This window comes from Sminthopsis crassicaudata, chromosome 4 (assembly GCF_048593235.1).
Source record: "Sminthopsis crassicaudata isolate SCR6 chromosome 4, ASM4859323v1, whole genome shotgun sequence".
Classification (NCBI taxonomy): domain Eukaryota; kingdom Metazoa; phylum Chordata; class Mammalia; order Dasyuromorphia; family Dasyuridae; genus Sminthopsis; species Sminthopsis crassicaudata.
The window spans coordinates 73,469,616-73,479,621 of NC_133620.1; the positions used below are offsets into that span (position 1 = coordinate 73,469,616).

General features: G+C 34.8%; 1 protein-coding gene across 4 annotated transcripts in view; it reads left to right on the forward strand.

Annotated features, from left to right (window-relative positions):
- LOC141565489 (endogenous retrovirus group K member 5 Gag polyprotein-like) overlaps positions 1-948 on the forward strand; it is a 282,957-nt gene extending 282,009 nt beyond the window's left edge. For all 4 annotated transcript variants that reach the window (XM_074308570.1, XM_074308571.1, XM_074308573.1 and 1 more), the window contains exon 3: positions 1-948. This exon is cut by the window's left edge. In XM_074308570.1, the coding sequence (XP_074164671.1) occupies positions 1-777 (777 nt within the window). In that variant the 3' untranslated portion in view covers positions 778-948.
- The last annotated feature ends 9,058 nt before the right edge of the window (positions 949-10,006 follow it).

Genomic DNA, 10,006 nt, shown 5'->3' on the forward strand with positions numbered 1-10,006 from the left:
ATTGCTAAGGCTGCAATAAAAGCTTGGGGTGTCCTTCCTGGACAGAAAGATCGTGGAGAGGCTTTCACTAAAATACAGCAAGGTCCCAATGAACCTTTTGCAGATTTTGTGGGACGTTTACAAACTGCTGTCAAAAGAACTATTGGAGAAAATTCAGCTACAGAAATAATGACCAGACATCTGGCCAAGGAAAATGCCAATGAGATTTGCAAAAGAATTATATGGGGATTAGACAAAGATGCTCCTTTAGAGGAGATCATAAGACGCTGTGCTACAGTGGGAACAAATGCTTTTTATACCCGGACAATGATGAATGTGGAAAGGCAGGGTCCCTCCTGGCAAGGGACTTCTAGAGAAACTCGGCGATGTTTTCAATGTGGAAAAATTGGACATCTAAGAGCTCAGTGTAGGTATGGAGATACAGTGAGAAGACAGGGTGAAAGAAGACCTAAAACCCCATGTCCAAAATGCAATAGAGGACTCCATTGGGCATCAGAGTGTAGAATAATTCAGGGAAATGGGATGAAGGGCCCAGATCCAGGGCCCCAGGCAAAAAAGACTTGGGGCATGATGGCAGCTGATGTTACATCTAAAGAGCCTTTAGAAGGCCAGGACTCTGATTTAATCAATCAGCAGAGAAGCAATCACATGGCAGAAAGGGATTACCTGATAAGTCAGTCAAAAGGCAATCAGATTGCAAAAATGGATTACACTTGGGGAGAATACAGGCCTTTTAAACCAACAGGGCTGTGCCCAGTGCAAACAACTCCAATGTAATTGTCAGATGATGAGAAGAGATTTAGAAAGTGGTAAATAGAAGGAAATTAGATAGGTTAACTGCCTGGGAGAGAGGGTTTGCTTGTATTTCTTCAGCAGGAGAAGGAATCAGATGGGTGCCAACGAGTCATATTCGCCTTGTCCATCAGAGAGAGACAGAAAAAGAGAAAGGCCTCAAAATAAAGGAGAAGATCTAAGAAACATCTGACACTGAAAGAGCATGGATAATAAGAAGACTGTTAAAGAACTTTAAAAACCAGCAGGAATCATTGGACTTCCTCACACAAGATGAGACTAATGGACAATGGACTTATGGACATTTATAAATTTTCAATTTATGATTATGTTATATACTTCTAGCATGTGTTACGTTACTATGTTACTATGTGCTTATGTAATTTATGTAATTATCTGTAATACTTCCCATATTGATGGATTTATGTTTCAAGGTCATGACTGTCCTATGTTCTAAATCAAAAGAAAGGGGGAGATGTTAGGATTACTAAGTGAGAACTCAGGTTGTCTGGATGGTGACAAGGTGAGAATTCAGGTTTTCTGGACAATTACAAGGTGAGAACTCAGGTTGACTTGATAGAGGGGGCAAGCTCATTGGCTGGGGTGGTTCTTCCCAGAAGCCCTTGCATTATCCCACGCCCATTCTCTGGGAGGATAAAAAGAGACAGCATTGGGCGCAAAGGGCAGATCGGCCTGGAGAAGGATAAGAGCTGGAGGAGATTCAGAGCCAGGATTCAAGAGGAAGACTCTGAATTGCATCAGGCTTGACGGGGCTCTCTGCAGGAAGGGAAGTCACTTCTTTGGACAAGAGTTAACAGCAACTGCCTGGAGACAACGGTTCATTACAGGAAGAAGAATCTGTCTGAAAGATTTGAGTAGACACAGCAGATCTCTTCCCAGAGAGCGATCCAGCAGCTTCTGGAGACGACAGCTCGTTACATTGTCCAATTTATTTTTTTAAACCTAAAGTAGGTCTTGACATTAATTTCCACTAAATTTCATTTTTCTTGTATTTAAAAAAAAAGACGTGCAATTGGATGGTCATTCTACTGAGCTGGCAATCAGATTTTATATCTAAGACAAGTACAATGAGTTAGATCCAGAACTTAATAATAGGAAGAAGTGAATACATTAGGTTTCATTTGGTAAATTAGGTATTATCTTTAATGATCCCAAACTATTTCCCATTACAAAACCCCACCTATTTACAGAATTAATCTCCAGGTTATGCTGAATGGCTGAGAATCCTAGAACATCTTAGCCTTTAAAGAAGCCAAATTATGGGTAAATCAAAGACCAGTGGAGAGATTCATGGTGATTTCAGTAAACTAGTTGCAGCGTACTTCCAATGATGATCTACAATACACAAATGACATATAAATAAGACAGTCCCTGATGTCAAGGAGCTTAAATGTCAAAAAGGCATACAGAAATTGAAAGCAAGGTCAGGTAGCAGAGCATGAATTAAAAAAAAATGTGTCATGGTCCTATAAAAATAGCACCAGGAATACTCAAGGTCAAAATGATCCCTGAAGTTGATGAGGAAAGTTTCCCCAAGTCTTGAAAGAAGAGATAAATATGATTGCAAAATCACTGTAACTGATCTCTTTTGATCATGTGAAACAGATAATTTTCAAAAAAGGGATGATAATGAGTTCAATAAGTCAACAAGCATTTGTTAAATGTCTACTGGCATTGGCTTGCAGTGTGCTAAGTAGAAATTTTTTAAAAAGCAAAAAATAATAAACCCATTGTTACTGCTCTAAAGAAGCTCAAAATCTCATGGTGACTAAAAACTACTGAACTAAATTTTTATTTCTGAAAAAAATTAAAGAATAGTGATCACAAAGAGCCATCATGACTTTAGCAAAACTAAGTCATTTTAGACTAACTTCATTTTCAAAAAATGAAGATATTTACTTATCTGATAGATCAAGGGAATGCTATATAGTTTAGCTACATTTTTAGCAAAACAAAATCTTTCTTGCTATTCTTGTGGAGAAAATGAAGAGATAGGAACTAGATGAAAATAACTGAAGGGAACTCAGTTAGTTGAATGAGCAGATCCAGAGTTGTTATTAGTGAATTTATTATTAGCCACAAGTAGTTTGATATCAGTTTGGAAGTAAATTCATTGGGCAATTAATGACAACAATAATATAATAATATAACATAACAATATAACATAATATTTATATGGCACCTACTGTGTATATGGCATTATACTAAGCACTTTGCAAACATCTCATTTGATGCTCACAACAATCCTGGGAGGTAAATGCTATTATTGTCCTTGTTTTGCAAATGAGAAAACGACAGAGGTTCCATGATTTACCCAGATCACGCAATCTGTAAGTATTTTAGGATATATTTGAATTCAGGTCCTCCAAAGTCCAGGCCCAATGTTCTTTGTTATTTATACTTGTTTATTAAACAGTAACCCTATGTCTAACATGTGTAAATGTTGGGGATACAGAGAAAGATTTTGAAAAATAGTCCCTGCCTCCCAAAAGTTTCTAATGGAAGCTTTTTCTGCTATTCCGTAGTTTGTGAGACACGTCTAAATTCTTCTTGACCCCACGTGGGGTTTTCTTAGCAGAGATACTGGAGTGGTTTGCTATTTCTTTCTCCAGTTCATTTTACAAATAAGAAAACTGAAGCAAATAGGGCTAAGTGACTTGCTTATAGTCACACAGCTGGCAAGTATCTGAAGTTATATCTGAATGAAGAAAGATGAGTCTTCCTGACTCTAGGCCCTCTAATCTGTCCACTATGATACCCAGTTGCCCTTGTAGTGGGATCAACAATATGTAAATAATTAAATACAATGAAGATATATGAAGTAAAGGCAAGATAATTTCAGGGAGAAAGGGATTAGAATCTGGGGAGACCAAGAAAGTCTTCCTGCTGAAGGTGGGATTTGAAGTGAAAGAAACCAGATAAACCAGAGGTGGAGGTAAGGAAAAAAAGCATGCCCCAGAAATGAGGGAGTGTGCAAAAACAGACAGACGGGAGATGGAGAAAGAGAACAAACTTTTTCAAAAAGAGAACAAGCATTTATTATGTGCCTACCATATAGTAGGCACTATGATAAGGATTTTACAAGTATTCTATCATTTGAGATTAATGAGGAAAGAAAGAAAATCTTTTGAACTTTTAAGAGATAGACCAAAGAGTTGCAAAGGATCATACTTTATAGAAAACAAACTCAATCTGTGAGCAGAAAAGGATTATGAAAAAATATATTTAATAAAAGTGTTTCTTCTGCTTAGGAAAGGATTTTCTTCAAATGGGGAAACCCATTTGTGGTTTCAATCTGCAATTTAACTGAAGCAACGGTTCCCATATGAATCATTCATTGTGATGGTCCAAGGATTTTGCACTAAAAATTATTTAATGAAGTCTTTGGCAGTAAATAATTGCCCAATTATATTCTAATTTTTTTTTTCTTGTGATATGTCTGAAGCATTAGTTTATTTCTGTAACAATTCAAAATCATTATTATAACAACTCTGATGTTCATGCAGCAATTATATCAAATTCAAACTATTTATGGCTAAGTATTTTGAGTTTCTTAATCTGTCATCAAATTGTTTACAAACTACAAGAGGAGTTTCTACTTTCAAGTGTGATGCCCAAATGACTAACTTCATTTATATTCTCTACTCTGCACCAGAGTTAACTTCCTCATTCCTCTCTGTTACTCTGTAATCATCTCTCTTCAGCTGCATAATGTGATAAAAGTTTTATAAATATTTGCATTCTTGTTGTACAAATGCCATGAAAATCATGATCTCTGGACATATGTATCATAAACTTTATTTAAACATTCTGCCAAAACAAACCTTATATTTCCTCTTGTCACACACAATATTAAGACTATTCTCTGACTTAGATTTTCAAATGAATTCCTTGGCGATACTGGTCAGTTGTTCAGTACTTCCTATGAAACTGTGTCTAGTATGCCAGTGGTGGAAGAGAACAAAGTCATGTCTGCAGAGATAATTTCCTTATAGGGTTACTTTCTATTTTTTAAAAAAATTATTTTGAAACTATATCCTCTCATATGAAAGAGTGTTCCAAATCACTACTGATCAGAGAAATGCAAATTAAGACAACTCTGAGATACCATCTAGGTTTTATTGTAGCACATGTAAAATGTATGGGATTGCCTGTCATCGGAGGGAGGGAATAGAGGGAGGGGGGGGGATAATTTGGAAAAATGAATACAAGGGATAATATTATAAAAAAAAATTACTCATGCATATATACTGTGAAAAAAATTCTAAATAAAAAAATTATTTAAGATTAAGCAACACATGAAAATGAATTTAAGCATGTTTATCATTTAATACAACTTGTCAGTCAATAGAAAAGTAAATATTTTCTTTCACAACTAGCTTTTCATTTTTATGACTTGGTTAGATGACTAAAAATAAAAAAGTCAATTTACATTTCTCAACACAACAGCCTATAAAATTCTATCATTTTAATCATATATTTACAGAATGAGAATTTTCATTTTGTTCTTGTTTTAGATAAAAATATAAAAGTAAATCTTAGGCAGAATTAGATTGAAAATTATGTTTTGGGGGGTTAAGCCAAATATTGCTAGCCTTTGTTCAAATAAAACAATCCAAAATAAAAATTAAGTTTATATATGATTATTATTACATTGTTAAATGTATCCCAACTTATTTCATTAAAAATCTTATTAATAATTGCCAAAATTTATAAAATAAAGTTAATATGAAGTCTTGCTGATAATAGTAAGCACATGAGATTGTCAGGTTACTTCTTTTAATTCTTACACAATGTTCCATATAAAATATTCATAATTATTTTTAATTGCTTTTATAATTTTATATTTATAGTTTTTATAATCATATGTAGAATGAAATTTTATGTTTTATTATCATAATGGAACTTTAGGAGCAAAACTCTTATATTGTAAACTCTTAATGAATAAAACTATTTTTAAAACATAATTTGACATTTGAGTCAATAAAACACTTATTTGTTGTTTAGTCTTTTTTCAATTGTGTCTGTTTTTTTGTGACTCCATTTGGAGTTTTCTTGACAAAGATACTGGAGTGGCTTTCCATTCATCTTACAGATGAGGAAATTCACATGTAAAATTAAGCACCTGCTATGTGCCAGGCACTATGCTAAGTGCCAAGTATATTTTAAAAAGTAAAAAAAAGAAATGATCCTTGCCCTTGAGGAGCTCACGATTTAATCATAAAACTTCTATAAGTGACCATAATTTCTGAGGCTATTTTTCTCCACCCTTCATTATCATAGAATCACAGAGGTGGAAAGAACATCAAAGGTATTCAGAGACCAACTGCTCCTCTACATTTGACAAAATCTCTGCCAAGTTCATTCATAGATTTGCAGTTAGGGAGAAGGTTATTTCCTCTGTACCTGCTGAGATAGTCCATTTTGCTTTCAGAAAGCTATAATTGTTAATGGGTATTTCCTTATATTTGAGCAAATATATGCAACCTTCCCTCATTCTTTGCTCTACCCTGTGGGGTCACAGAGATTAATGAATAAACCTTAAAGACTATTATGAGTAGTATACTAAATAATTCTGTAGATTCATAGCACTTTTGGGGGGTTGCTATTGAATTTGTGGGACAAAAAATATTGGGAACCATTGTATCTGTGATCCCTTCCAATTCTTAATATTATTAATTTAATTCTCCAATCTTTGCTCCAATCAGTTTTTCTACTCTTTAACGCTGATTTAGCACTATTTTCAGGAACCACTAGATTTTGCTATCTGAAAATATAATATCTCTGGAAAGTCTCTCTGATAGAAATCAATTCTCCCACTGTCTCCAATTCTCAAGGCAAGGATTCTTTGCTCCTATCTCTTACTTTCATGCTGTTGCTATCTATGCTTCATAAGCATACTTTCACTCTCTATGCAATCCATCCCCTTGTTGCTCCTATTTATTAACCTCCAGGATATTCTTCTTCCTTCCTTATGACATCAAAAACACTAGGCATAACTGTCCCTTTCTACTACACTTCTAGACATTATCTTCACCAAATTTAATAACCATGATGATAATCTTTCTGATGTGCTGATTTCATAGCTCTGTGAATTTCAGTGACATCTATCTACACTGATTCCCCCAAGTTTGCCGTCATTCTGCCAGGATTTCTATACCTCTGACCATCCCAGTTGCAAGCCTTTGACCCTAAGGGTCAAAGTACTTTTGAGGTGCTCGTATTCTTGACCCCATCTCTTTTTATATCCTCTAGGAGTTTGACCCTAAAATCATATCTTTTTCCTACTTATTTTTCCATTTTTCCTTATCCAATGCATTAATCCTTCTGCTTATACACATGATCAAAATTCCTTTATTCTTTAATTTTTTTTCATTTACTTAACACTTCCTAGCTGTGTGATCTGGGCAAGTCACTTAACCCCAATTGCCTCAGAAAAAAAAATCATTTATGCTTTCATAATGTCTCATTATACTATCATACATATGTCTCATTATACTATCACAATATATCTCAAGCTATCATCTATGTCTCATCTTTTACACAAACTTCTAGAAAAAGTTGTGATATTCATTACCTCTACTTATTTCACTGTCTCTTCTTAGACCCTTACAATCTGGCTTGCTGCCTCATCACTTAACAAAACTGCTCATTGTTAATGACTGCCTAATTGTCAGAACTCATGATCTTTTCTCAGTCCTCATCCTTCTTGATCTCCCTATATAGTTCTTTGCACTATGAAACACTTCTTCTTACCAAGGACTCAACAAGGAACTAGAATTAGGACTATGTTTGTGTAGTGTTAAGCCAAATATTGAAAACTTTTAAGTAAAAAAGTTGAAATATATGAATTTATATTTGTTGTCTTCCAATTTATTTCATTAAAACTTATTTATATTTGACCAAATTTATCAAATAGAAATTTATTATAAATTCTTACAGATAATAATGAGCATAGCAGATATAATGCTTGTTTCTTTTAGTTCTTACATAACATTTCATGTATTAGAGTCATAATTATTTCATCATTGCAATTTTGTAATTTTATATTGAAATTTTACAATTACAGGTAGAAAGTATACATTTAATCATTACAGTTATACAATGCATATTTATTTTTAGAGCTTTTGGGGAGGCAAAAGTAATCATTAAAATTATTATTTAAGTACTTAATGGATAATAGAGTAACTAGAATTCTGGGCATGAAGTCAAGAAGACTTAAGTTGCCCTCAAAGCACTTACTTGATGTCTGACTCTTCACCTCTATCTGCCTCAGTTCCTTGAACTCTAAAATGGAGATCAGACTAGCCCTTGTAGGGTTGTTGTGAAAATCAAGAGAGGTAATAGCTAAAAGGTACCTCACACACAGTACACTTTGGGGGTTGTTAAAGAAATGTTCCCTTCTCTACCTTGATTCTAAATTTTGATAGCACTAATCTCATAGTCTTTCTGGCTACTCTTTAATTCCTTTGATAGAATACAATCAATATCCTACCCTAAGTGTGGAAACATCCCAAGACTTTGTCCTGGCTATTAATTTCCTCTCTATATATATTCTCCTGGTGATCTTATCAGTTCTCTTGGGTTCAACTATGACTGCAGATGACTCCAGATCTTTATATATCATCCATCCTTATTTATTCCCTCTCTGATATTCTAGTCCTACATCATAAACTACCTCTAAAACATCTCCAGCTAAATGTCTTGGAGGCATCTCAAACTCATATTCAAAACAGAACTTAATTATCCTTCCCTAAAAATTTTCTCTCCTCCCTAATTTCTTTATTTCTATTAAAATAATAACAATAAAAAAACCTGGGGCAGTTAAATGGCACCATGGTCTATAAATTACTAGTCCTGGAGTCAGGAGGACTTGATTTCAAAATCAGGATTCAGACACTTACCACTTCCTAGTTCCATGATCCTGGGCAAGCCACTTAACCCCAATTGCTCCCCCCAAAGCCATCTTTCCTGTTACCCAGAGTCATCCTCAACTCTTCATTCTCCATCAGCCTCTGTATTTAATCAATTTCCAAGTTTTGTTACTTTGACAACAATATTTCTTCTATTTAACTCCTTCATTCCAGGTACACCACCACAACTCTAGAATTAAAACCTCGTTACTTTTAACTATTGCAATAACTTCAAAATTGGCATCCCTCATTTTAATTTCTTCCTTTCCACAAAATTGCTGTCTTGAAAATTCTACCAGTACTTGGTAGGAACTTTTAGCAAATATTCATTAAATAAATGAATAGGCACAACCTTTGCTAAACTTGTGATTAATACAATTATCACAGAATTATTACAACCATGTCTCTTTTAATTTTCTCTGGGCTTAGGTCCTTGGTCAGTTCAGTAATATGGCCAAATACAAAAACCCACCCTTCACCCCATGTTCTAGGGTACACTGTCTCACAAGACAAAGAAAATAACCATTGATACAGAAATTCTCCCAGATTCATCTGGTTTTCACATATTATTTTCCTTTCATGAATAGACTGAACTTGTCTGTTAGGATCCTTACAAGGTACTAAGACAGTGGAATTGATACAGACAATAATTATCTAATTTAGCATGGTTCAGTATGATTGATCTGATCCTACAAGGAGATGTTATGGGCCAGAACTTGAAGCAAGTTGTGGAATTGAGGAGATAGTAGTTAAATCTAAATCTAGTTTAACATTGATTTAATCCCACAACAAATAATGGTTTCCTAGTGATATAATGATAGGTGTATACTCAGTGTGGGGTGTATAGGGAGGAGGTCTTAGGGCCAGGAAGGAGAAGCCCATTAGAAGCTCATTTGGAGCAAGCTAGAGACAGAAGCTGGCAGAGGCAAAGGACTAGTGGCAAGAGCTTTCAGAATCAAGGAGAGAGATAGGCCTCTAAGAAAGCTAACCATGCCCCAGGAAAAGAGACAAAACTTTGAAGGAAGCAATAAAGGATTTGGACTTTAACTTCTAGCTGAATTTGAGGTGATTATTGAACTGAACTGAAAGTAAGGCTACCTCCAGAAGCTCCCCAAGAAACCTGTTCCCAGAGAACATTACACTTTAGAGAAGAATATTACATTTTGGCACCCAAACAGGGACCAAGAACCTTCATCTGTGACCTAGAAATTAGGGTCAGTATAACAAGGAAACTTTGTTAAAGGGCTAAACCAGTATTTCAGCTAAAATGAGACAGATGT